This window comes from Acartia tonsa, chromosome 8 (genome assembly GCF_053477335.1).
Source record: "Acartia tonsa isolate MP-2025a chromosome 8, ASM5347733v1, whole genome shotgun sequence".
In the NCBI taxonomy this organism is placed as follows: domain Eukaryota; kingdom Metazoa; phylum Arthropoda; class Copepoda; order Calanoida; family Acartiidae; genus Acartia; species Acartia tonsa.
This window is the reverse complement of record NC_137267.1, coordinates 39,009,971-39,035,880: the sequence shown is the minus strand read 5'-3', so window position 1 is coordinate 39,035,880 and position 25,910 is coordinate 39,009,971. Positions and strand designations below refer to the sequence as shown.

Here is a 25,910-nt window from a genome sequence, read left to right as displayed (position 1 = left end):
GGTAAGTTTAAATAGATTCGATAAGTTTTAGAATCTATTTTTTTTAAATAAAACCTTCCAACATGGGTGTTTTTTTTCATATAAATATTACTCCCTTCCCAGAGCAAAAAAAAACTAGGTTAGAAAATATACACCCCTGCTTTCTTTATTTATTTAATGTATCAATCTTTGCCTGTTTTAGTAAGTTTACCGCCACCCTTATTTCTACGGCCTCTCATGGACAATTTTCTTGCAGAACCCTTTTTATCCTGTTTTGGCGTTGATTCATCGATTGACGGAGTTTGAGAGCGAAGCTTCTTGATAATATCTGCCCCTACACCTCCCTCACTGTCAAACGAGGATTCTTCAAGACTAGTTTCTGATGTTATATACTTTAGTGAGGATTTCTTTTCTTCTGGTTTCTGAAAAGTGATAGAAAATTACCTTAATAAGTTACTGTTTATTGTCAGACGTTTATTTGATACATCTATATTTTTTAATTCACTGGCTTTTTGCGAAGACTGAGTGGTGAGCCTTCACAATATTTTTTAGAAAGAAAGTGCAGTGTACAATGCTTGTCAATATTGTTTTCAAATAAAAATCTACCTTTTTCTCAAAGAAAAGTTTGTCAAATGTATCATTCACATCAACTGCTTGGCTTGCTGTTACCAAATCCTAATTCAACAAGTACCGTATAAAATAAAATAGTAAGGTTTTTTTTGTCTAAAGCTTAAGATTTCATTACCACTAAATGAGTTCTCCTTTTTTGGAAAGCTTTACATAGATCCTGGGCTGGTTTTCTATTCATAATCCTTGGAATGGTTTTAGACTACCTTTATGACCTTCTTATCCCTTTGAATATGGAGCCCATAGATGCTAATGGCGCAGCCACTAGTATGACAATAAACTAGGTGCTAAGATCAAAGAGAATTTTCAATCGACACTACGTTGCCGTGTTAGTTATAGAAATGCTCCGCTTGTAATAAATTGTAAATGAGAGGGGAGGATGATAACAATAGGAAGTTAGATATCACTGTAAACAAAATAAATTAAACTTTTATTTGCCTAGAAAAGATGTTCATTATTCTTTCAAATCATTATGGATAGTACGCAGTACCGACGCGATGGACCAAAATTGTATAAAGCAGGGGCGTCCAAGCTTTTTTTTTGGGGGGGGTAATTTAATTATGTAAAAAAAGCACCTACCTAATCTATTAAAGGACGCCTGCAAGAAATAACACGCTTTAACTGCTAAAAGACTGCCACAAGAAGACCCAATACCCCAAATTTGAAGCCTGTTATAGGATAGTACTTATTAACTTAAAGGAAGCCTGCAAGAAATACCACGCTTTAACTGCTGAAAGACTGCCACAAGTAGACCAAATACCCCAAATTTGAAGCCTTCAGCTTCAATAACAAAAAAGTTCTAGGCATTTCAAAATAGCATTTTATGTACAATGGAATTTTTGAAAGATTTCGAATGCTCATAAAAGAAAAAACAATATTAAATTACGTTGCCTAGACATAAAATTATAACCTTATCTTTGTCAGAAACTTAGATTGCCTGTAACTGATTACATTTTTACAATAAAAACACCACATTTCATAGTCAAAATCTGTGAAAAAAAATCGATTTAAATTGCATTTTTTAATGAAAATCATAGCGGAAACAAAGGGGTAAACTAATACAAGCTTAGCTGTGATTGGTTGTTAAGCTGATTCAGCCTTCTGATTGGCTACAGTACATTCGGTACAACGCAAGTAAAACTTAATTTTTTTTAATGATTTTGACTATAAAAATGGGTATTTTTATTGTAAAAATATAATTAGTTACTGGAAACCTAAATTTATGACAAAAATAAGCTTATAATTTTGTTTCTAGGCCACGTAGTTTAATTTTAAAGTTTTCAACATGAGCACTGCAATTCTTTCAAAATTTCCATTGTACATAAAATGTGATTTTAAAATGCCTAGAACTTTTTTGTTATAGAAGCTGTTAAAGCGTGGTATTTCTTGCAGGCTTCCTTTAAGTTAATAAGTACTATCCTATAACATAAAGTAGTAAGTAAGGTTTATTTGACTATAGCTTCAGATTTCATTACTTTTAATACTGAGTTCTCCTTTTTAGGAAAGCTTCACATAGATCCCATGATGGTTCCACACTATTATAGGTCAATCCTTTGAGTGGTTTTAGGCTATTTTTCTCCTCCCTTTTTACCCTTTAGAAAACACGAGTTCTTAGATGCTAAGGGCGCCACTACTATTCAAATATATAGTAGTATCTCATTCTTTAGAACATAAAAATACAATAAGGGGGGGGGGGAAGTTTGTACACTTATAGGAAATGAAATTCAGTACCAAAGTTTGGGAGGGTCGTATGGGCTTGTTTTTAAAGTTATCAACCTAATTCTTTTTGTAGGCTCTCTTATATGACTTGATATACACGTATTTCTTTGAAAATTTAATTTCGGTACTTTCCTTCTAGGGGCTTGTGGAGCAAAAGACCCCCCAAAACACTAAAAATATGAGTTCTGACCTTATTTTTAAAGATATCGACCTGATTTTTTCTTTATAATACTTTTTTAACATACCCGAATCAACGAACCATTACAGATTTCATTTTGGGACTTTCCTTCTAAGGGCTTGTGGAGCAAGAGACCCCCAAAACACAAAAATATGAGTACTGGGCTTATTTTTGAAGATATCGACCTGATTTTTTTTTATAATACTTTTTTAACTTAACCGAATTAACGAACCATTACAGATTTCATTTTGGGACTTTCCTCTTAGGGGCTTTTGGAGCAAGAGACCCCCAAAACACAAAAATATGAGTACTGGGCTTATTTTTGAAGATATCAACCTGCTTTTTTGATATAAAAATAATATTTAAACATAACCGAATCTACGAACCATTACAGATTTCATTTTGGGACTTTCCTTCTAGGGGCTTGTGGAGCGAGAGACCCCCAAAAATCATAAAAATATGAGTTGTGGGCTTCTCTTTTAAGATATCAACCTGATTTTTTATATAAAAATACTATTTGAACATAACAGAATCTACGAACCATTACAGATTTCATTTTGGGACTTTCCTTCTACGGGCTTATGGAGCAAAAGACCCCAAAAACATTAAAAATATGAGTTCTGAGCTTATTTTTAAAGATATCAACCTGATCTTTTTAAAATAATACTTTTTTAACATAACCGAACTAAGAAACCATTAAGGATTTCATTTTGGGACTTTCCTTCTAGGGGCTTGTGGAGCAAAAGACCCCCAAAACACTAAAAATATGAGTTCTGAGCTTATTTTTAAAGATAACCTGAGAACTCAATTTATTTTGTTTTGGAGGTGTTTTACCCTACTTTCCCCTAAAAGGAAAGTGCCAAAATAAAATTATTAGTGGCTACCTAGTTCAAACATGTGAAAAAAGTTTTCATGAAAAAAATCAGCTCAATATCTCTAAAAATATTTTTTGGGGGTCTTTTGCCCCACTAGCTCTAAAAGGAAAGTCCCAAAATGAAATCTGTAATGGTTTCTTAGTTCGGTTATGTTAAAAAAAGTGTTCCTAAAAAAATCAGGTTGATATCTTAAAAAATAAGGTCAGAACTCATATTTTTAGTGTTTTTGGGGGTCTTTTGCTCCACAAGCCCTAGAAGGAAAGTCCCAAAATGAAATCTGTAATGGTTCGTAGATTCTGTTATGTTCAAATAGTATTTTTATATAAAAAATCAGGTTGATATCTTAAAAGAGAAGCCCACAACTCATATTTTTATGATTTTTGGGGGTCTCTTGCTCCACAAGCCCCTAGAAGGAAAGTCCCAAAATGAAATCTGTAATGGTTCGTAGATTCGGTTATGTTTAAATATTATTTTTATATAAAAAAAGCAGGTTGATATCTTCAAAAATAAGCCCAGTACTCATATTTTTGTGTTTTGGGGGTCTCTTGCTCCAAAAGCCCCTAAGAGGAAAGTCCCAAAATGAAATCTGTAATGGTTCGTTAATTCGGTTAAGTTAAAAAAGTATTATAAAAAAAAATCAGGTCGATATCTTCAAAAATAAGCCCAGTACTCATATTTTTGTGTTTTGGGGGTCTCTTGCTCCACAAGCCCCTAGAAGGAAAGTCCCAAAATGAAATCTGTAATGGTTCGTTGATTCGGGTATGTTAAAAAAGTATTATAAAGAAAAAATCAGGTCGATATCTTTAAAAATAAGGTCAGAACTCATATTTTTAGTGTTTTGGGGGGTCTTTTGCTCCACAAGCCCCTAGAAGGAAAGTACCGAAATTCAATTTTCAAAGAAATACGTATATATCAAGTCATATAAGAGAGCCTACAAAAAGAATTAGGTTGATAACTTTAAAAACAAGCCCATACGACCCTCCCAAACATTGGTACTGAATTTCATTTCCTATAAGTGTACAAACTTCCCCCCCCCCTTAACTCACTAACCAATGAACTAATATGATTATACTTTAAAGTGAAGCGTCTTATAGGTCCTGGTAAGTTTTATAACTAGTTTTGAGACACCCTGACATCCTCCCAAAAGAAATCGCCTATAGAAATTCTTTTTCATTATTTAATGAAATATTTAACTTAGTTAGGTATCTATTTTATGGAATCTTCAGTGCTTTACAATTACATCATAGATCCCTGGGATGGTTTTAGCCCTTATAAAGGCCCCCTCCCCCCCCCAAAAAAAAATTTCAGTAAAATTTTTTTTAAGAACATTCAATTTGGGGGGGGTAAATACCCCCCCCAAAAAAAAATTTTTTAAAGAACATTTATTTTTTTTGGGGGGGGGGGTATTGTTCACAAAATTTTGGGGGTGCCTACGGCACCCCCAAAATCGTTTGGGGGTGCCAAATGGCCCATTACCCCCCCCCTTGGACGCCTATGGTATAAAGCTTCGTTTCTACCAAGAGAAATTCTTACCATTGGAGCGGGGGAAGGTTCCCGGCTTAATCTCTTCTTTTCCAATCTCATTATTCTTTTCTCTCCGGGCGAGGGACCTTCATAAAATATGAGATCATACTATACAAGTGCATGGATCTAAAGGGGAAAGACAATGGTCAATAAATTGATACACATCCATTATAATTATACACAAAATCCATTCTGTAGCTTACAATTTGTGGTTGAAACGTTTGAAAACTCAACATAATGTAATCAACCAATCAAAATTCAAGATAAGTCCCTAAAGTTGTTTAATAAGAATAATTATAAAATGAAAACGTTCTTACAAAACTTTGGGGACTAATGTAATAAACAACCCAATGTCCCCTTCCCTCCCTGATAGATGATAGTAGACCTTAAAAAAAAACAGAATGTTTGAAAATTGATGTATTCATCCGAAGCTAGTTCATGATAAAATAACAAAAATATTTTACAATAACATAATATATTTCATTAAGTAGCTAAGTTATTTTCTCTACTTAAACAAGATCTGTGTAATTGCCTAACCGATGGACTTTTTAGGGCCATTTTAGGATAATCTAATAATAAAAGCGAAGCCTCTAAAATTCAAAATTCCTCTCAAAAGTCTCTAAACTTCTTCAATGCCTTTATGAAACTACTTTAAGATTTTTTTAGTTACCTACCTGATTTGAAAAACTTTTTCTTAGTAGGTACCGCGGAACTACCAGTGCCGGGTGTAGAACCTGAACCTGCCTTGGTATGTGTGGTCGGTGTACTCACAGGTGTTCCAGATGGAGTTCCTGGCATGGTTGTTCATAAATAATAGCTGAAATCAAGCATAAACTGCAGCTTTAACCTTTACGAGTTTTATGGTAATTTCAACTGATCTTCCCCTCGAATATTGAAAGCATTTTAAGTCTTAAGCACTTATTAGGGATCTCCCCAAAGTTCATGTATTTTCTAATTAGAAAAAGAAAAACAAACATCATTGTATTGCATTGTTGACTTAAAAAATTTAGCAACAGGCAAAACTTTATAAACATTCCTGTAGGGGTAGATTCTGCTGGGCCAGGGGGTGCTTGGCTTAATAGGTCCAGGTCTGATAAATCCGCAAAGGCTTGTCTGATCAATGTTTAATTAATAGTATAAAAAGGATTATAAAATCCATAAGTATCGAAGCAAAAAAATAATGGAATAGAAAAAGACAAACTAATCAATCGCTTAACTTAACCCCTTGATGAATGCCACTTTGCAAGTTATAACTCAATGGGTAAGTATTTTCCAAAATAAGCAAATATCCCGTATTTTGTTGTGTTCCTTGGTGAACGAAATAGAGGGATGGACTAGTAGTTTGGTAAATAAACACTCATTTTTTTCCTTCAAATATTTTGAAAACCAAGAAAACCTCGAATAAAATTACAAAATGAAAGTAGATAACGCATATGATAATTTTGAAATTGTTAAATAACATTCCTTGCTTTGATGGAGCTTAATCTTCTCATATCAAGGGCCTTCTTTTTAGGTAAAGGCTCCTCTGATCCTGGATCTGATAATCTATGAAAACATATTTTTTTCTTGATAAGTTTGCTACCTGTAACTTAAGTGTAAGCAAATCTCTAAAATCAGGCGGTAGAACCTACAAACATTTTCATTTAATGAGTTTCAAAACTAAATGAGCAGAATATTTTTTTAAGGGGGGGGGGGTTAATTTTTAACTAGGGGCGATTTCTCTTGGCAGGGTGTTGTTACACTCCCCCAAAATAGTTATTAACCTTTCAAGGTCCTATGAGAAGCTATTCTGTAAAGGACAAGCATATCGATTAAGCGGTTGGCGAGATCTTTCGGTACAGATACACACACAAACATACTGTTGCTTAATTTTAAGAAAACTACCTGGAGAAAATATTTTCAGTGTCTGTATCCTCTGATTCATCTCCAGACAATCTTTCCCCGGGGAAAATTATCGTGCTCTCATCTTTGACTGGCTTATTTCTGACATACGTTGCGATACTTTTGTATTTGTTTTTCAGTGATTTGTCTGCTTTCCTGCGGAATGGACTACCATTACTCTCTCTGCTTGCAATTCTATTAGATAAAAACTATTTGCTTTTTGGCTAAATTATAAATTAAGTCTCAATAATCCTTTTTTAAAATAACAATTAAATTTTTTAGGGGAAAATATCCTACAATAATCATCACATTTCTTGAGGGATATAAAGAACATTAGGATTCAAGCATTGAAAATATTCCCAGCACACCTTTTTACTTTCCAGTTTCATTAGCCATTTCTGAAAATAGTTTAACGTTCTTGTATAGTGCAATGTAACTATACAGGACTTTAGTCTTGTTTAATTTGTACTAAACAAATTAGTTTTATTCCTTGGTATTCTAAGAGAGGTTACATCCAACTGAAATAAACAAAAAATCTAATAAAATATTGAAAGGTATATAGTTTTATAGTCAAATAAGAAAAAAATGAGATATTCATGAAAAACATTTATATTAGGTACTGTGGTACATAAAAAATCTAAATCAAGTCAATACAAAAACATATGGCATGAATTACACGTTTTCTTATTCGTTGATTTAAAACTTTGGGTATTTTTATTGTATTGTGATTGTCTGGTTCTAAACTAGTATTGTTAAATCTTTTTAATATACAGAAGATGTTATTTTTTATTGATCATCATTAGGAATTTTCATTAATATATTTACCGTCCATTGTTTATCTAACAATTCAAAATCAGAAAGCAAACCTGATCTGAAGAATCTTTCTTTTCAGCTTGTAACAGTTCTTTATATAGTAAAACCAAGGTTTTCATAAGTTTGTCCTCAACCAAACTTCTGAAAAGACAAAACCATATTTTACTCATAACTTGATTTATCCTTCTTTGTCTTTTACCTTTATCTTTACTAGGGGATTTTTCCCCCGGCTTTTTTTGAAATTCAACTAGTGCAGTTGCAATTATTATGCCTTTTGGTGAAAAAACACTTGTGTAAAAATTTTAATCATTTTGGACAAGTAGGTATTATGCCCAGTAATTTCACTTTGAAATTTTGACGCCCCCCTTATGGGGGTCAAAAAATCATTGCATTAGAACTATGGCTTCATGGTGTTCCCTGAATAGGTCTTGAGGAGTAGAATCAGGAATTTTTGAAATTTTCTAAATATCTCGTTTCTAGCCTAAGAAAAGTTCAAAAAACCTCTAAAAATTGGCCAATTTTCAAAAATAGCGTTTTTTAGGATTTTTGAACTTTTCTCAGGCTAGGAACGAGATATTCTAAAAAATTCAAAAATTCCTGATTCTACTCCTCAAGACCTATTTAGGGAGCACCATGAAGCCATAGTTCTAATGCAATGATTTTTTTACCCCCATAATGATAAGAATTGTATTTTTAGGTATTGATAACAAATTACAACTATACCAAAGTGTGGCTGCTGTGAGATGACGACAGGACCAGGAGGAACCTTCACAGTAAAAGTTTAAGATAACAAATGAAGATTTTTAGTCAGTTGTTAAGATATCAAGAATATATTTTTATGTTTACTTTGTGTTTATTTATTTCTTGTAAATAAGATTCTATTTTTCATTACAGAGTTTATTATATTCTGGGGGTTTTAATTTTACCCTTCAATTCTACCAAACCTGTTCTTTATTACAGATGGATGTGAAATGTCTATTTGTGTGTGCTTAATTCACGTGCTTCCACAGCTGCGCTATTGACTTTGGTGACTTTTTCACATAACTGGGGCGTCAAAATTTCAAAGTGAAATTACTGGGCATAATACTTGTCCAAAATGATTAAAATTTTAACACAAGTATTTTTTCACCAAAAGGCATAATAATTGCAACTGCACTACTTGAATTTCAAAAAAAGCCGGGGGAAAAAATCCTCTAATCTTTACGTATTTATGATTTATCAGATGTTCAGAACAAAGCTTAGAGTATCGATAGGGATAGTTTCAAAAAATTACATAATTGATTTAGCAAATCTTGTAACATTACTAGGTATGAGTGTAAAGATGTAAGTTTTTTTTTTTGATTTTTAAGGGATTTATTTGCAACAACGTATCCTTCAAACACATCTCCTATGGAGGTTTCCCTCAAGAATATATTAATAACAGATATAATCTTGATTTAAGGGGGGGGGAAGTTTTGCCACTTTCGCTTACTCCGTGATTATTGGGCTAGGTATTAAAGTTAGACTATAGGTTATTTGGGATAAAAGTTTACTTTTGGGTAGTAGCTCACGTATTTTTAATCATTTTTTGGATAACCCCACCCCCTAGCCCCCCGGGGCTCAAAAACCCCCTAAAAATGAACCTAACCTTAATTTTCTCAGGAACAATTTGACCAATTGAGATGATTTTTTAAACTTAAGCTTTTATGCTTATAAACTAACTTCTAGTTTAGAAGTCACCCCCCTGCCGCCAACCCCTAGCCCTCCGGGGCTCAAAAAAACCCTAAAAATGAACCTAACCTTAATTTTCTCAAGAACCATTTGACCAATAGAGATGATTTTTTAAACTTAAGCTTATAAACTAACTTCTAGTTTAGAAGTCACCCCCCTGTTGCCAACCCCCAGCCCTCCGGGGCTCCAAAAAACCCTAAAAATGAACCTAACCTTAATTTTCTCAGGAACCATTTGACCAATAGACATGATTTTTTAAACTTAAGCTTTTATGCTTATAAACTAACTTCTAGTTAAGAAGTCACTCCCCTGCCACCAACCCTTAGTCCTCCGGGGCTCCAAAAAACCTAAATATGAACCTAACCTTAATTTTCTCAGGAACCATTTGACCAATAGAGATGATTTTTAAAACTTAAGCTTTTATGCTTATAAACTAACTTCTAGTTTAGAAGTCATCCCCCTGCCGCCAACCCCTAGCCCTCCAGGGCTCAAAAAAAACCCTAAAAATGAACCTAACCTTAATTTTCTCAGGAACCACTTGACTAATAGAGATGATTTCTTAAACTTAAGCTTTTATGGTTATAAACTAACTTTAAGTTTAGAAGACGCCCCCTGCCACCAACCTCTAGCCCCCCGGGGCTCAAGAAAACCTAAAAATGAACCTAACCTTAATTAAAATTTCTTATTTGAAGAGTTAGAGGTACATTTATTAAACCAAATTTATATGCTTATTTTTGGATGTTATTGACATATTTGCTGAAAAAATTAGAATCGGCTTCCAGGTTCAGGTGCTGCAGGCCTCCAGGTCCACTCTGGAGACAGGTAAAATTAAAATTTCTTATTTGAAGAGTTAGAGGTACACTTATTAAACCAAATATGCATCTTTTTGGATGTTACTGACATATCTGCTGAAAAAATTATAATCGGCCTCCAGGTTCAGCTGCTGCAGGCCTCCAGGTCCCCTCTGGAGACAGGTACGTAAAAATTGAAATTTCTTATTTAAAGAGTTAGAGGTACACTTATTTAACCAAATATTCTTCTTTTTAAATGTTATTGACATATCTGCTGAAAAAATTAAAATCGGCCTCCAGGTTCGGGTCCTACAGGCCTCCAGGTGGACACTGGATAGGTAAAAATAAATTTTCTTATTTGGAGAGTTAGAGGTTAACTTATAAAACAAACTATGCATTGTTTTTGATGTTAATAACATACTTGAAGATAAAATTTAAATTGGCCTCCAAGTTCAGGTGCTGCAGGCCTCAAGTTCAACTCTAGACATGAAAAAATTTAGATTCTTAATTTAAGAGTTAGAGGTCAATTCACAAGAAAATAAGCATCTTGTTGGATAATATTACAATATTTAAAGAAAAAATAAAATCGGCCTCCAGGTACTGCAGGCTTCCAGATGGCTTTTTGGGGTTATTTTCAGTATTTCGCTGTTTTTTTCTTTGTTTTTTAAGACATGTTAGGTATCATATTCATTGATACTTTTTGATATGGACACTTTTATCTGCGTCTTGGTGACCGCTGGTTGCAGCTGGCCAGGTGAATATCTGAACTTGGAGCCAAATTAATATTTTTCTCCAGAAATAGTAATAACAGCCAAAAGATCCATATTCTGTTTTATAAGTTGCCCTCTAACTCTTCAAATAAGAAATTTTAATTTTTACTTGTCTCAGGAGTGGACCTGGAGACCTGCAGCACCTGAACTTAAAGGCCGATTTAAATTTTATCTTCAAGTATGTTATTAACATCAAAAACAATGCATAGTTTGTTTTATAAGTTAACCTTTAACTCTCCAAATAAGAAATTTTATTTTTACCTATCCAGTGTCCACCTGGAGGCCTGTAGGACCCGAACCTGGAGGCCGATTTAAAATTTTTTCAGCAGATATGTCAATAACACCAAAAGAAGCATGTTTGGTTAAATAAGTGTACCTCTAACTCTTCAAATAAGAAATTTTAATTTTCACCTGTCGAGAGTGGACCTGGAGGCCTGCAGCACCTGAACCTGAAGGCTGATTCTAATTTTTTCATCAGATATGTCAATAAAATCTAAAAGTAGCATATTTGTTTTAAAATAAGTGTACCTCTATCTCTTCAAATAAGAAATTTTAATTTTTACCTGTCTCCAGAGTGGACCTGGAGGCCTGCAGCATCTGAATCTGGAGGCCGATTCTCATTTTTTCAGCAGATATGTCAATAACATCCAAAAAGATGCATATTTGTTTTAATAAGTGTACCTCTAACTCTTCAAATAAGAAATTTTAATTTTACCTGTCTCCAAAGTGGACCTGGAGGCCTGCAGCACCTGAACCTGGAAGCCGATTCTAATTTTTTCAGCAAATATGTCAATAACATCCAAAAAAAAGCATATTTGGTTTAATAAATGTACCTCTAACTCTTCAAATAAGAAATTTTGATTAAGGTTAGGTTCATTTTTAGGGTTTTTTTGAGCCTCGGGGAGCTAGAGGTTGGCGGCGACTTCTAACTTAAAGTTAGTTTATAACCATAAAAACTTTAAAAGTTTAAGAAATAATCTCTATTAGTCAAGTGGTTCCTGAGAAAATTAAGGTTAGGTTCATTTTTAGGGTTTTTTGGAGCCCCGGAGGGCTAGGGGTTGGCGGCAGGGGGATGACTTCTAAACTAGAAGTTAGTTTATAAGCATAAAAGCTTAAGTTTTAAAAATCATCTCTATTGGTCAAATGGTTCCTGAGAAAATTAAGGTTAGGTTCATATTTAGGGTTTTTTGGAGCCCCGGAGTCCTAGGAGTTGGCGGCAGGGTGGTGACTTCTAAACTAGAAGTTAGTTTATAAGCATAAAAGCTTAAGTTTAAAAAATCATGTCTATTGGTCAAATGGTTTCTGGAAAATTAAGGTAAGGTTCATTTTTAGGGTTTTTTGGAGCCCCGGAGGGCTAGGTGTTGGCGGCAGGGGGGTGACTTCTAAACTAGAAGTTAGTTTTTAAGCATAAAAGCTTAAGTTTAAAAAATCATCTCTATTGGTCAAATGGTTCCTGAGAAAATTAAGGTTAGGTTCATTTTTAGTTTTTTTTGGAGCCCCGGAGGGCTAGGGGTTGGCGGCAGGGGGGTGACTTCTAAACTAGAAGTTAGTTTATAAGCATAAAAGCTTAAGTTTAAAAAATCATCTCAATTGGTCAAATTGTTCCTGAGAAAATTAAGGTTAGGTTCATTTTTAGGGGGTTTTTGAGCCCCGGGGGGCTAGGGGGTAGGGTTATCCAAAAAATGATTAAAAATACGTGAGCTACTACCCAAAAGTAAACTTTTATCCCAAATAACCTATAGTCTAACTTTAATACCTAGCCCAATAATCACGGAGTAAGCGAAAGTGGCAAAACTTCCCCCCCCCCCTTAACTATAACAGCCAGTAGGAAAACAGTGGGGGGAAAAAATCGATTATAAAAATGGTTCGAAAGAATACAGATTTTTTTAAGAAAGAGCAAGGGGGGGGGGGAAGTTTGTACAGTTATAGGAAATGAAAATTCAGTATCAAATTTTGCCCTAGCCGTTTGGGCTTGTTTTTATAGTTATCAACCTAATTTTTTTTGTAAGCTCTCTTATAAGATTGGATCTACCTGTAAAATTTTTAAAATTGAATTTTGGGACTTTCCCTCTAGGGGCTAGTGGAGCAAAAGACCCCCCCCCCCCCAAACACTAAAATTTTAAAAGTTATGAGCTTATTTTTTAAGATATCGAGCTAATTTTTTTAATGGAACCTTTTAATACACAGATGAGTTGATCAGCCACCCCATATTTCATTTTTGCACTTTACATCTAGGGGCTTTTGGGGTAAAACAACCCCCCAAATACAAAATTTATAAGTTTTAAGCTTACAAGCCCCTAGAAATAAAGTGCAAAAATGAAATATGTATGGGATGGCTAATCTAATCATTTATGCAATAAAAGCTTCCATTTAAAAAATCAGCTCGATATCTTAAAAAAAATAAGCTCAAAACTTAAAATTTTAGTGTTTTGGGGGGTCTTTTGCCCAACTAGCCCCTAGAGGGAAAGTCCCAAAATTCAATTTTCAAAGTTTTACAGGTAGATCCAATCATATAAGAGAGTTTACAAAAAGAATCAGGTTGATAACCATAAAAACAAGCCCAAACGGCCAGGGCAAAATTTGATACTGAATTTTCATTTCCTTTAACTGTACAAACTCCCCCCCCCCTTATTTTTACATTTCATTCGCATAATGGTTAGTTTTAAATTAATTTACCTTTTGGCAAGATTGGTTTGATTACAAAGCGGACATCTAACATTTTTGCCATTCTTATGTATATGGTCGGTAATGCAGTCTTTACAGATGAGATGACCACATCTAAAAGCAAAATATTCGATAACTTTATTTTCTAGATTACAAGTTATCGTTGTTATTATTCTCTAATTAGAGCTTAGTAAAGAGGCAATTTGAAACCAAATGAAGGTGCTCAAGATTCATACCAATTAATGTATCAACAAGTCCCCCCGAACACATAAATTTGTTGTGTTTTTCTTATAATACAAAACAAACAGAACCTAACCGTACCAAACATTAAATATTTGAATCATGGGGAAAAAACCGAAATAGCGGCGGGTTTCGTCGTATTTTCGCAATAGCTTTTCTAGCCCCTGCGGTGCAAATTTCATAACACTGCGGCCCCGCGGGCAATCAATATAACATTTACCTAAAATAACCTATCAAAAGCTACTGTGTTAATACGACGTAACCCGTTTTCTTTCTATGATCCAAATATTGATCAAATTAAGTTTTATAGTTGACCATAATTTATGGATTGTTTTTAAGCCTGAAATTTCAAAATTAAAATAAAAGTAAATTACTTGGTTCTAGAAGGAGTGTTAAAAAGCTGTAGACAGATAGGACAACTCAATTGTCCTGAAATACTGTTGTGCTCCTTAACCAGAGATATTAACTGGTCCTCGCTCAGGTTGACCGCCTGGCCCACTAGCCCCAATTCTGTCTCGCTTGACATTCTTTTTTTTTACATTTATCTGTAAATTAAAAATCAAATGTTGACTTACATAAGAATGAAACAAAATAAGATGATATATATGAAGTGAAAATATTTCCAAATACAAGTTTTCCCTAAATTAAGTCAAATATTAAGGTACATGAGATTTTTTAATACGTTAGAAAAATTACTTTACATGATCATGATTCATGAGGACTAGCAAAAAGAATGAATTTTACAGTTAATAGGTTTCTTTACTGAATTGTCTGGTGATATCCCTTCAACTGTTAGTGGACCATTTATAAACTTAATGAGAAAGAGAAATCAATTTGCATTGCAATGCTTATTATGGACCAAGATAGCCTATTTTTTAAAATCTTGAAAATGAGGGGAGGAATGTTTGGTCCAAAACGCCATTGAAGGGATAATACCAATTGTCTTAGTTGCATAAAATGTTTGATGAAATAGGTAGGTACTTAATAATACGTTGACAGGTACTGGGGGATATGTATATTCATGTAGAATGGTGAAATTAACTTCATCAAGACAAACAGTATCAACAATTTATCTGCTTGTCTATCATTATAGTCTACCAAACTACACAGTATAACAAAATGTAAATGAGATTTTAAAGAATTTCGTCAATGGTTTAAAAGCTCCTTTTTAAACAAGTATCTAAATAATTAAGACTTGGGTTCATCAAAATTAAAAGTTACATGATTTTCATTTAATTTATCATAGTAGCCCTAACTATTTTATGTTTAAATAAGGATACGATTTGTTGATTTATTCCAAAGCCTTCTTAACCATGGCTAGGACGTCGTCAAGCTCGGGGAACTTCTCCTTCCTGGGGGGACCCTTGGTGCGTCCGTCCCAGACCTCCTCCTTTTCGTCTTTGCCTAGTTTCAGGGATAAAGGGATATATTGCAGCACTCATAAAATATCTCTCTTAAAATTATCTCTTTCCATAAATTATTCTATATATAAAATACTGATAAAATACTGGTCTTACCCTGATTTTACCTCTAGTATATTTGTACTTTACTTCTAGTATTAAAGTAAACATTATTATGACCAAAATGAAAAAAATGCCACTAGTTGGCAATTTGGTGTTAGTTTTTTAACTCAGCCGAAACAGCATTGCGGCTTAATACATTAAAAGTTCATTTAATCAACCATCTCCAGAGGCATTATCAAGTATTTTATAATAACTGGTCGCTTCGACCATATAGACGAAGGGGTAGGTAATCTACCTTCCAATATATTTTTTTTCTGTATAAATCCTTTGAAAAGCAACACAGGCTAATCAGTACGACAGTTACGAGATCTCAGGATTCAAACAAAAGGACGGATAGATACCGTTCTACAATCTACATTCATTCTATTTATCCTTTCCTGGTTTGGTTACAGAGATGTTGAAAGCCTTGCTCCTGGGCTTGTCAGGATTCAGATTAAAGGTGGCCTCGGGAAACTCCTTCTGAAGAAAGCTAACGATCTCGTTGGCTTTCTTCTTGTACACCTTAAAAGTTTTTTATTAGTAAAATGTGATATAAATATTAAATACCTGCCTAGAAAGCATTACTTTAAATATCTAAAACGGCGAGACTGACATATCAGTATTTCAATTCAGAAAAAATTTAGAACTCTTCTCTTCTTTGCCAACCCTGCTTTATCCCCCCCCCCCCCTTATTTCTTCTATAAATGAATTTCTTGGTATTTTTGTAATGTATTTTGCTAAATAATACCCAGGGGTGTATATTCTGCATGGGATCCCCGGCTCAGGGGGGGGGGGGGGGGAAATAAAAAAAATAGTAAAAAAAACTAAAAAAAATGTGTGGTAGGGGGGAAAAAATAAATAAAATATAAGTTCTTTGAATATTTTTCCATTTTCCCCCCTACTTGGTGAGAAAAAACTAGGGGGGGGGGAAAAAAATAAAAAAAATTTGTCGCTGGGGAAAAAAAATAAATCTTGTGCAGAATATACACCCCTGATAATACCTTTACCAAACAATGCTGGTTTTTTATTACTTGTCTGCTAATGAAAATAAAGTGTTATTGTTAAGATCCCTATAGATCTAAATGCGACTAGACAAATCTTAACAAATTACAATTAATAACTGAAATAACCTTACCTGTCAGGATTTGCAGTGTTCAATGGTGACTATGATGCCACTTTGTCCCTCTGGAGCACTAGCATCAGCACCGTTACTACTTTCCACGATATCCTCAGCCTTCTTTGCTTCGGCCTAATGCAAAAAAAAATATGTCACACTACACTCCTTAAACAAAAGTAACAGAATGTTTGGCTATCCCTTACCACTAGACTGATATTAGCACTAGGGATGGCAATCCGTATCCGGAATCTGCCCAATTTTGGAATCCGAAATCCGTTTTTTAATAGCGGATTCCGGATTCTTAATTGGTAGGCTAAAATTAGCGTCTTGAGTTTTTTCTTTCAACTCCTCCACATTGAAGGCAAAGATTTTCATCATTTTATATAATATCTTTTAAAATCTGGTTCGATTCTCGGAAGTGAATTATAGAGAACACCAAGAACATTGATTTTTAGGACATATGTAGCACTTAATTTTTTTTTAAATTCTTTTAAAATATTGCTAGATTCCGGAATCCGAATCCGCCAAAAATAAGAATCCGGAATCCGCCACTTTTTTTGATGGATTCTTTAAGAATCCGGCCCAAAAATTCGACGGATTGCCATCACTAATTAGCACTGTAGCTATTAAAATTTACTGGGAAAGTTTGTATCGATTTTAGATGAGAGTAACACCAACCTCCCTAGTGGAAAAGTTACTATAAAAAATGACACCCAAATTATTATCTTTACCAATCTAAAATTGAAAGTAGGTAATACCTCTTCCCCTCATGGCACCTAGACTCTAGAGGCCTTTAGGGGCGTAACCTTTACGTCCAGTATGTAAACTTGTAAAGTATTTTGTTTCTTAATTAAGATTTTATTATGCAGCACTCAATGAACGAATTAAACATTTCAACAGGGTGTCGGAGCCGTTTAATTTTGATGCGGCTCCGGCTCCTACCTTAAACTCAATATCAATTTATGTTCATTATTGGATTTGATAAAATAAATATAAAATATTTTGCTTATATTTGATTAAAGCTATATAAAAGTAGAAGGATGTGTGTTGTTAAGTAACAATTGTTTTTTAGTTTATTATATGAAAATAGACCGTTGCCAAATTATAATATTACTTTAAAAAATCATTTTAGCTAATCTGGAGTCGGAGCCGTTTTTTACGAAAAATACGGCTCCGGATCACTGATTCAGGGATTTAACTTTTTTTATATGAAGTTTGGTTTACAACAAGCACGGCGGTGTATATTTTGCGCAAGATTTATTTTTCCCCCCCAGCTGCAAAATATTTCACCCCCCCCCCCCCCTAGTCTTCTTCCTTAAAGGAGAAAATCATATTATACATAGGTAATTAGCTTTTTCTAATGCTCTAAATATTTCGATTTGTAAGATGGTGATATTCAACCTACCTCAGCCTCCTTCACCTCATCTTTCTTTGCAGGAACAGCTTTCTTAGCTGCCGGAGCTTCGGCCGCAGCCGATTTTGGGGCGGCACGCTTACCTCTTTTAGGAGGCATTTTAGTCGATCTGCAAGTTTATCATAAATTTAAAAACAAGAATACATTTTTATTTTATATCATAGAAAAACATTTAGGGTACCTATTATTTTATAGTTAAATAAGTAGACTACATAAAACGAATACATCACAAACGCTCATATAATAGTTATACAATTAAAAACATTTAGGTATGTAATTATATTTGAAAAAGATTTTTTTAAAACCAACATTTCAAAGAGATCAGTAATTTCAAGAAATGGCCTACAGAATAAAATAGGTAAGATTATTTGTAAATTTGACCATTAAGCAGCTTGTGATTTAGCACTTTCTTTGTCATTCTTTTCATTTTGTTCTTTCAATGCATCCATTTTTTCTTGTTGAATTTTCATAGCAGCGCAAAATTTCTTGTGCATAAACCAATGCAGTTTCTGGCAAACCTAAATTACATAATATAAAAATCAGCGGTTTCCCTATAAGTGTAAGGTCAAGCACAGCAACAACACCCCCCCCCCCCCCCACCTTAATTTGAAAATAATGAAGGAGGGTAGATTTTTTTTGGAAGTTTGTTTATTACTTTATGTCAGAAATAGAAAAATAAAAGTTTGCAACTAGACTACATTAAAAGATAATAAGCTGTAACTGTATACTCAATTGTACAAGAAATCGCCTTACGTCAGAAATGTGATCATTCAATGTCAGAACAGCAAGGACACCCCAACTTTCTAGCAAAGATTTGTATTTAGTCATACAAACTTCCCAAGAGTACATACCATTGCCTACTTTAAAATGGAATTTAACGCTATTCATTGTAGACATACTGACATACTATTTATGAGGGAAAGCTTCGCTTAACAAATGAGTCTCTTACCTGATCACAATAGAAAACAGCCTTACAGCTTGAACATTTCTTTTCCGCCTTCTCTTCGCCGCAGGAGGCACAATTCTCAAAATCCTTGAACCCCTTCTGTCCATTAAACGCAGCATTGATATATTCCGCGGCCGTTTGTCCTTCGCCGTAGTTTTTACAATGTGAGAAGTTTGTTACCAACATTTTAAACAGCTGCGACTCAGGGAAGGGAAATTCTTTGACACCCTGGCGTAAGAAATTCTCTTGGTAGGCGGCAAAGCCATCAGTATCCCGTCCCAAAAGCATTCCTTTTATCCACCTATCAATGAACGGTGTCTTTTTCTCTTCAGTACGTTTCTCATCAATCTCTTTCTCCTTCATAATGCCTTTCAGAATGTAATGGAGAATATGGAATTTTAAGCTCAATATTTCATTGACATCTTGACGATTTTTAAATTGTTTATCTGACATAAGCTCTAGTACATTTGCTACCTTCTTAATGTTTTCAACTAATTTAGGCTCTTCTCGTAAAATAAGACCAATTCTAACAGGATTTGTATTCATACTCATAACTATTTTGTACACAGACTTTGCAAGTTCTTGAGGAAGCTTAGGCTCAGATTCCAGAGGCTGTTTCCTGGTGTAGCACCACACCTCTTCTTTCGACACAAAGTTGTTGATGACGGCAACACAGCTGTGGTTGCCAACAAATGCTGCCATTGCAGCAGCTGTCCTGTTTACAGAGTTGGTATGATATGCCTTTGCACCTGCCTCTAGCAACATTCTAGAACAGAAAAAAGTCTCTGTAACGTTAAATAGTCGTAATATCCAATCAAAGTGTTGACGAATATAACATGTTTCGAACAATAGTAAGTTATTAGAATTAAATAGAAATTGGCAGGGAAAAACAGATATAGAAAAAAGCATCTTGAACATTTCATGTTTTGCTTCCCAAGTGAGTAAATGATGGTACAAAAAAATATATGTTATAATAGAATCAGTCTTAGAATACTAAAAACTACCTAAACAAGAAAAATATAAAACTGAATGCGATTTTTAATTCTTTTTCAATAAGTATTTCCTTACCTACAAATTTCAGTGCTGCCAGCCAATCCGGCAAAGTGTAGACAAGTATAATCATGCTCATGATTTCCTCCATTGGGACTAGCACCCTGCTTCAGTAAAAACTCCACAATATCAGTCCTTCCTTTCCACGAGGCGTGCATGAGTGGGGTCATGCCGTGGGAGTCTTCAGTCTCGATGCTGACACCCTCAACGTCAATCTGCTTTTGGACGGCATCTATGTTTCCCTCTTCAATGAGCTTGAAAATAGGATGCTCCTCTTTTTTGGTTTCTTTGTCCATTGATTGTTCATTTTCAGCAACATTATGAGAATCTACATTTACAGCTCCGTTAGAAACAGTATCAGTTGTTACTGCTTGATCGTTGTCCATACCGTATTCTGAAACAAAACAAGGATGACAACATACATGAGACACGGAGCACAAAACAATAGTGAATGGAAGAATCGAACGTGTTATATAGGTTATATAATAGCGATGTCTAGGATAGTCGCAACAAAGAAAAAATAGTAGATATTGTTAGAAATGAAATGTAAAATCACGAGGCCTCGTATCCAAGTAAAGTCTTTTGTATCATATTACAAACAGACCAAAGGACCTAACGAGATTTGTCTCACCAATAAATATTACATACTAGAAGTCTAACTCAAAAAATCGATCAAATTTCCCAAATAATAAACGATACGGACGGCGGATAGACAAACAGAGTAAATTAAAAAGTACTATTGCTACTAAAATACTTTATATTAGCCAAAAAAAAATATGTTATTCTATATACAATTTAGATGATCAACTGAAAAATAAAATTCAAATTTATCGTATTAATATAGCTGAAAATCAATAATACTCTACATATTAACATCATGCAATCAGATAAAATTAATCTAGAAAATTCTTTCGGCTTTCTAATTTCATCTTATAACAAAAGATAATCACAAAAGTTATTCCCTACAATTATAATCTTAAAATCGCGCATAATCCTTTCCTTGCATGCTTACACTTTGCGCCAAAATAAATAACAGGATGTGCAACAATTTACAAAACATATTTTTATTTACAAGAAATTCAGTTTTTGCCCTTTTTTTGCATGATATTCTTAAAGAAAAATTCAAAACTATCTAAATCAACTAATAAATAATTTTTGTACAATTACAAAATTTATAAATGAAAAGGTTTTTTTATAAATATTGTGTAAAACGAGTTGACAACTCTTTTCTGCTTCGAGAAATTTGGCGATTAGCAAAAACTCTTAGTAAGACATCAAAATAAAGAAGTTAGATAAAATATTTAAATTCTATAAAAGAGAAATACTAATTAGTATACTTATGCATTTTGAAATTAAGAATGAAACGGACACGGTTAAGATAAAAAAAACAAGAATGCATCAAGTAATTATAGGTCAAAAAAGATACCTTTCCTTTCGTTTGTTTTAACAATTCAAACTAGCGGCGGTGTCCCTATACATATAGAGGATGAGGATAAAAATAAAGTAAAATCATGACTTTAATTCGAATATAAAGTGTAGACTACAACAAGTAAGTAAACTCTCTGAAGATTTCTTAGATTGGAGGCCAAAAGAGATTCAGTGCAGTGCAGTGGTTAGATTTAAAATTAAAAGCCAAGTTTATCAAAGCAAAAATGTTGAATACGGTCATCAATTTAATAGGATACGGAGGTTTGTATTGTTGATTAACAACTCCTAAGCATTAAAACTTCCTTTATTTGATAAAAAAAATATTTATCCCCCACCAAGAGTTATTTTGAGCTCGTAATAAATCTCGGCATTGCGCATGTTACTCGCGCAACAAGTGAAATTACAAACAATACAAACTACAAGTGGTTGTTTTGACTGAATTTCTAATATTTTTGGTCAAACAGTAGTTATTTTATTATAAAAATATGTTATTTTTCAGATTTTATAATGATAAACTTAGTTAATTTGTCGTTTTTGACAAATATTTAGAAAAATAATGGAAAAATTTAGGAATTTAAATGACTTTTTATAATGGCAAGTATTGATCGACACAAATATTCTGAAGATATTAGAAAAGGCGCTGCAAAATTTCTAGATAATCTTAATTTAGGTAAATCATTTGAAATATATTTGATGAACTCTATTCATTGTTGGTTTCCTTGTCCCCTGGAGATGGGTTTTTGGCTATTTTTTTTATTTAGATTAGTATTATAATAATTTTAAACTATGCATGTTTCATCTCCCTTCCCTGTGAATATCAATTAAAAATACCCTAGAGTTGCAACTTATTGTGACAAATAAAGTTAGTTTAACTCGCTATAATAAAACATATCATTTAAAAGTAACAGGATGCCTATTTGTGTGACTGAGTTTAACAAAATTAATATCTTGCTAACCTATGAAATAATATTACTTTCCTTTACAGTGTAACTTCTCATAGTCCTGGAAAGGCTTACAACTTTTTATTATGAAGGCCTCTAGCGTGTAGCATTATTTTCTAAACAATTACTATAATCTGTTCTTGTAGCTCGTTAATTTATTTAAATTTTATTGTTTAGATAAAGGTGGTAAGAGCTCTCCTAGAAATATAGTTGGTCTTTCCCCTAGTAGAAAGAATAGCAAAGGAAAACATAAATTGGATTTTATGTATAACTGAACTACCTACACATTTGCGTTAATAGGTTACTTTTATGTCTAATTGTTATTTGTGCTTTTGCTTTTAAGAGTTATAGGAATGTATGTGTAACATGCTTTTTTTTCTTGTTATAACTTTTAGCATTGCCTAGTTGGTTTAAGTCCTATTGTTTTCTACTTTTTCATTCTCGATTGCATTATTTCAAATTCTTTCTTGCATAATAGAGCCAAATTAAAGTCTTAGATATACTCGATCATGTAATATGTGTTTATATATTCTTTCATTAATGTAATACGTCATGATATAAAAGTATTCGATAGTTTTCTAAAACTTATTTCTAAACACCAGGATGTTAATACATCAGATGGTCTTTAATAACTTACTGAGCGGTCTATAGTTGAATATCTTCCATGGAACTACATCTTATATTTTAATGGGAAAAACCCTTACATCATGTCTCTTCATTTTACTAATCCAAATATTGTTTGATAAACAGAAAATCAATTAAAATCTGTAAAAGCAAGTCTAGCTTCTGATTTTGACAGGTAAGCTTTTTTGTTACATTTCATTTTACAATTCAATGCGATGTGAAAATTTAAATTCAGATTTTTAATGAATTAAACTTTAAAGTATTGAAGACCTTTACAGGTAGATCTCTGAACTTTTCCCCTAATATTTAGAGTATGAAGTTATCTTCTATAGACCAATGTCTGTTTTCTTATGTCAAGCAGTAAAAAAAATTTAAATATATCTACCTATCCTTAAGCTTAAAACTAATATTTGTTAATTTCTTATGTGTAAATTTCAGACCAGCCTACAAAACCAGCGTAAATGCCATAGCTAACTTTGCCCTTGGTAGCAGCTCAGAGTCCAATAACATTACATCCTCCTCCTACAGCATACCTGCCTCCAGAGGCTCAATAGTTTCATCTGCATGGAGCGGAGCTGCTCTTAGCCCGCCCACCCGAGTTACAAATAGTATTGTTGGCTCGCCTATAAGCAATGGTATTCAAGAGAGGCTAGATTCTGAGCTTAGACAGGGGCTGGAAGCACACCTTGGGGCTAAAGTTACTCCCCTTTCAAGGTATTTTTATAAGTGTTTTTGTTAAATAATTCTAAATATAAAACATGAGCTTACTTTTAACAGTAACGGGCGAGCTCAGCGGTTGTACATACCATACTTTTAGAGTGGCTACACTATTTAAGATAATTTTTAAAATATTTACGAAATTGTTTACTAGGTAAACAGTTGTTATAAGTTATTAAACAAGTTTACAATATATTTTAAATTTTTTTAGATTACCAGGGCAAGATCTAACCATCCCCACATCTTCCCAACTTCTTGGGGGTGCAACAAGCAGATCCAGCGACTCCAACAACATGGTGGTTGTTACTCCCCACAGCATGGTCTACACCAGCAGCAACAGCTCAGCAATGTACACCAAACACCATCCCTCCATCAATAATAATTCCAATATGGCGACTCCGCCACTGTTTTCTGGGGCCCGTACTAATGGGGATATGGTGGTGGTCACGCCCAGCAATACTGTTTCTAATATCTTAGCCAGCAAAATATTTTCCAGGTAGCGCATGAATGATTTAATAACTTTTGTTTGTCGTAAAGTGTTTTTATGCAATAGAATAATATAGGTGGATGTTATGACAGGGGAAAAAGGGGGGGGGGAAGTTCTGACACTTTTGCGTAAACAGTGATTATAGGCTTTGTCTTTGGAGATAATGGATAGGTTATTTGGCAAAAAAGTTTCCTTTAGGGATGTAGTTTTCCTATTTTAAAAAAAATTTTGGATTCGGCCTCCAGGTTCCGGTACTCCAGGCCTCCAGGTGGATTCTGGACAGGTAAAAATTGAAAATTCAAGATAGAACAAAACTTATTTAACAAAAGTTGGTACTTTATGGATGGTATGAACTAATTTAAAGAAATTTTTGAAATCGGGCTCCAGGTTCTGGTACTGCAGGCCTCCAGGTGGATCCTGGACAGGTAAAAATTGAAAATTTTTAATTTTAAAGTTAGAACAAAACTTATTTAACAAAAGTGGCTTCTTTATAGATGGTATTATCTAATCTGAAGAAAATTTTGAAATCGGGCTCCAGGTTCAGGTGCTGCAGGCCTCCAGGTGGATCCTGGACAGGTAAAAATTGAAAATTTTTACTTTAAAAGTTAGAACAAAACTTATTTAACAAAAGTTGCTACTTTATGGATGGTATGATCTAATTTGAAGAAATTTTTGAAATCGGGCTCCAGGTTCTGGTACTGCGGGCCTCCAGGTGGATCCTGGACAGGTAAAAATTGAAAATTTTTAATTTAAAAGTTAGAACAAAACTTATTTAACAAAAGTGGCTACTTTATAGATGGTTTGAACTAATTTGAAGAAAATTTTGAAATCGGGCTCCAGGTTCAGGTACTGCAGGCCTCCAGGTGGATCCTGGACAGGTAAAAACTGAATTTTTTTACTTTATAAGTTAGAACAAAACTTATTTGACAAAAGTGGCTTCTTTATAGATAGTATTAACTAATTTGAAGAAAATTTTGAAATCGGGCTCCAGGTTTAGGTACTGCAGGCCTTCAGGTGGATCCTGGACAGGTAAACAGAATTTTTTTACTTTATAAGTTAGAACAAAACTTATTTAACAAAAGTGGCTTCTTTATAGATGGTATTAACTAATCTGCAAAAAATTTTGAAATCGGGCTCCAGGTTCAGGTAAAATTTAAATTTTTACTTTAAAAATTAGAACAAAACTTATTTAACAAAAGTGGCTTCTTTATAGATGGTAGGAAGTAATTTGAAGAAAATTTTGAAATCGGGCGCCAGGTTCAAAATTTTCCTTAAATTAGTTAATACCATCCATAAAGTATCAACTTTTGTAAAATAAGTTTTGATCTAACTTTTAAAGTGAAAAAATTCAATTTTTACATGTCCAGGATCTACCTGGAGACCTGCAGTACCTGAACCTGGAGCCCAATTTCAAATTCTTCTTTAAAGTATTTAATACCATCCATAAAGTATCAACTTTTGTTCAATAAGTTTTGTTCTAACTTTAATAGAAAAAAATTTCAGTTTTTACCTGTCCAGGATCCACCTGGAGGCCTGCAGTACCTGAACCTGGAGCCCGATTTCAAAATTTTCTTCAAATTACTACCTACCATCCATAAAGAAGCCACTTTTGTTAAATAAGTTTTGTTCTAACTTTTAAAGTAAAATATTACTGTTTATCTGTCCAGGATCCACCTGGAGGCCTGCAGTACCTGAACCTGGAGCCCGATATCAAAATTTTCTTCAGATTAGTTAATACCATCTATAAAGAAACCACTTTTGTAAAAATAAGTTTTGTTCTAACTTTTAAAGTAAAAATTTTCAATTTTTACCCATCCAGGATCCACCTGGAGGCCTGCAGTACCTGAACCTGGAGCCCGATTTCAAAATGTTCTTCAAATTAGTTAATACCATCCATAAAGAAGCCACTTTTG

The 25,910-nt window shown here is 33.8% G+C and overlaps 4 protein-coding genes across 5 annotated transcripts in view; 1 reads left to right on the top strand and 3 right to left on the bottom strand.

The window, feature by feature from the left end:
- Nucleotides 1-37: 37 nt before the first annotated feature.
- Nucleotides 38-14,321, bottom strand: LOC145326926 (uncharacterized). Of its 2 annotated transcripts, XM_080170375.1 has the most exons (11): nt 14,146-14,321; nt 13,544-13,645; nt 7,650-7,737; nt 7,275-7,301; nt 6,787-6,980; nt 6,369-6,447; nt 5,942-6,017; nt 5,577-5,696; nt 4,912-4,988; nt 586-654; nt 38-401 (listed from the first exon to the last, which is right to left on the bottom strand). In XM_080170375.1, the coding sequence occupies exons 1-11, from the start codon at nt 14,295-14,297 to the stop codon at nt 162-164; spliced, it is 1,224 nt and encodes a 407-aa protein (XP_080026501.1). In that variant the 5' UTR covers nt 14,298-14,321; the 3' UTR covers nt 38-161. The 2 variants fall into 2 exon arrangements, with proteins under 2 accessions (XP_080026501.1, XP_080026502.1); XM_080170376.1 differs by lacking the exon at nt 6,369-6,447 and having other exon boundaries at nt 5,942-6,015.
- Nucleotides 14,322-14,652: 331 nt separating this feature from the next.
- On the bottom strand, nt 14,653-17,903 carry LOC145326605 (selenoprotein H-like). Its single transcript, XM_080169976.1, has 3 exons — nt 17,796-17,903; nt 15,674-15,795; nt 14,653-15,177 (listed from the first exon to the last, which is right to left on the bottom strand). The coding sequence occupies exons 1-3, from the start codon at nt 17,901-17,903 to the stop codon at nt 15,063-15,065; spliced, it is 345 nt and encodes a 114-aa protein (XP_080026102.1). The 3' UTR covers nt 14,653-15,062.
- Nucleotides 17,904-17,912: 9 nt separating this feature from the next.
- LOC145326925 (ankyrin repeat and MYND domain-containing protein 2-like) lies at nt 17,913-20,218 on the bottom strand. Its single transcript, XM_080170374.1, has 3 exons — nt 19,819-20,218; nt 18,754-19,516; nt 17,913-18,322 (listed from the first exon to the last, which is right to left on the bottom strand). The coding sequence occupies exons 1-3, from the start codon at nt 20,184-20,186 to the stop codon at nt 18,188-18,190; spliced, it is 1,266 nt and encodes a 421-aa protein (XP_080026500.1). The 5' UTR covers nt 20,187-20,218; the 3' UTR covers nt 17,913-18,187.
- A 1,433-nt stretch (nt 20,219-21,651) lies between these two features.
- The window catches only part of LOC145326922 (uncharacterized), a 29,782-nt gene continuing 25,523 nt past the window's right edge, over nt 21,652-25,910 (top strand). Inside the window, exons 1-5 of the mRNA XM_080170371.1 lie at nt 21,652-21,898; nt 22,347-22,412; nt 22,920-22,968; nt 23,232-23,507; nt 23,722-24,006. Of these exons, the coding sequence (XP_080026497.1) occupies nt 21,820-21,898; nt 22,347-22,412; nt 22,920-22,968; nt 23,232-23,507; nt 23,722-24,006 (755 nt within the window). The 5' untranslated portion in view covers nt 21,652-21,819. The remainder of the gene's footprint in view (nt 21,899-22,346; nt 22,413-22,919; nt 22,969-23,231; nt 23,508-23,721; nt 24,007-25,910) is intronic.

Excerpts from the sequence above, each read along its gene's own strand:
- LOC145326605 (XM_080169976.1), bottom strand. The coding sequence starts at position 17,903 with ATGCCTCCTAAAAGAGGTAAGCGTGCCGCCCCAAAATCGGCTGCGGCC. Across the intron at positions 15,796-17,795 it reads ATGAGGTGAAGGAGGCTGAG|GTGTACAAGAAGAAAGCCAA; the intron begins GTAGGTTGAATA and ends AAAACTTTTAAG. Across the intron at positions 15,178-15,673 it reads AACATCTCTGTAACCAAACC|AGGCAAAGACGAAAAGGAGG; the intron begins AGGAAAGGATAA and ends ATCCCTGAAACT.
- LOC145326926 (XM_080170375.1), bottom strand. The coding sequence starts at position 14,297 with ATGTCAAGCGAGACAGAATTGGGGCTAGTGGGCCAGGCGGTCAACCTG. Across the intron at positions 5,697-5,941 it reads CCCAGCAGAATCTACCCCTA|CAGGAACTCCATCTGGAACA; the intron begins CAGGAATGTTTA and ends GAACAACCATGC. Across the intron at positions 655-4,911 it reads AACCTTCCCCCGCTCCAATG|GATTTGGTAACAGCAAGCCA; the intron begins GTAAGAATTTCT and ends TTGTTGAATTAG.
- LOC145326925 (XM_080170374.1), bottom strand. The coding sequence starts at position 20,186 with ATGGACAACGATCAAGCAGTAACAACTGATACTGTTTCTAACGGAGCT. Across the intron at positions 19,517-19,818 it reads GGCAGCACTGAAATTTGTAG|AATGTTGCTAGAGGCAGGTG; the intron begins GTAAGGAAATAC and ends TTTCTGTTCTAG. Across the intron at positions 18,323-18,753 it reads CTGTTTTCTATTGTGATCAG|GTTTGCCAGAAACTGCATTG; the intron begins GTAAGAGACTCA and ends TATGTAATTTAG.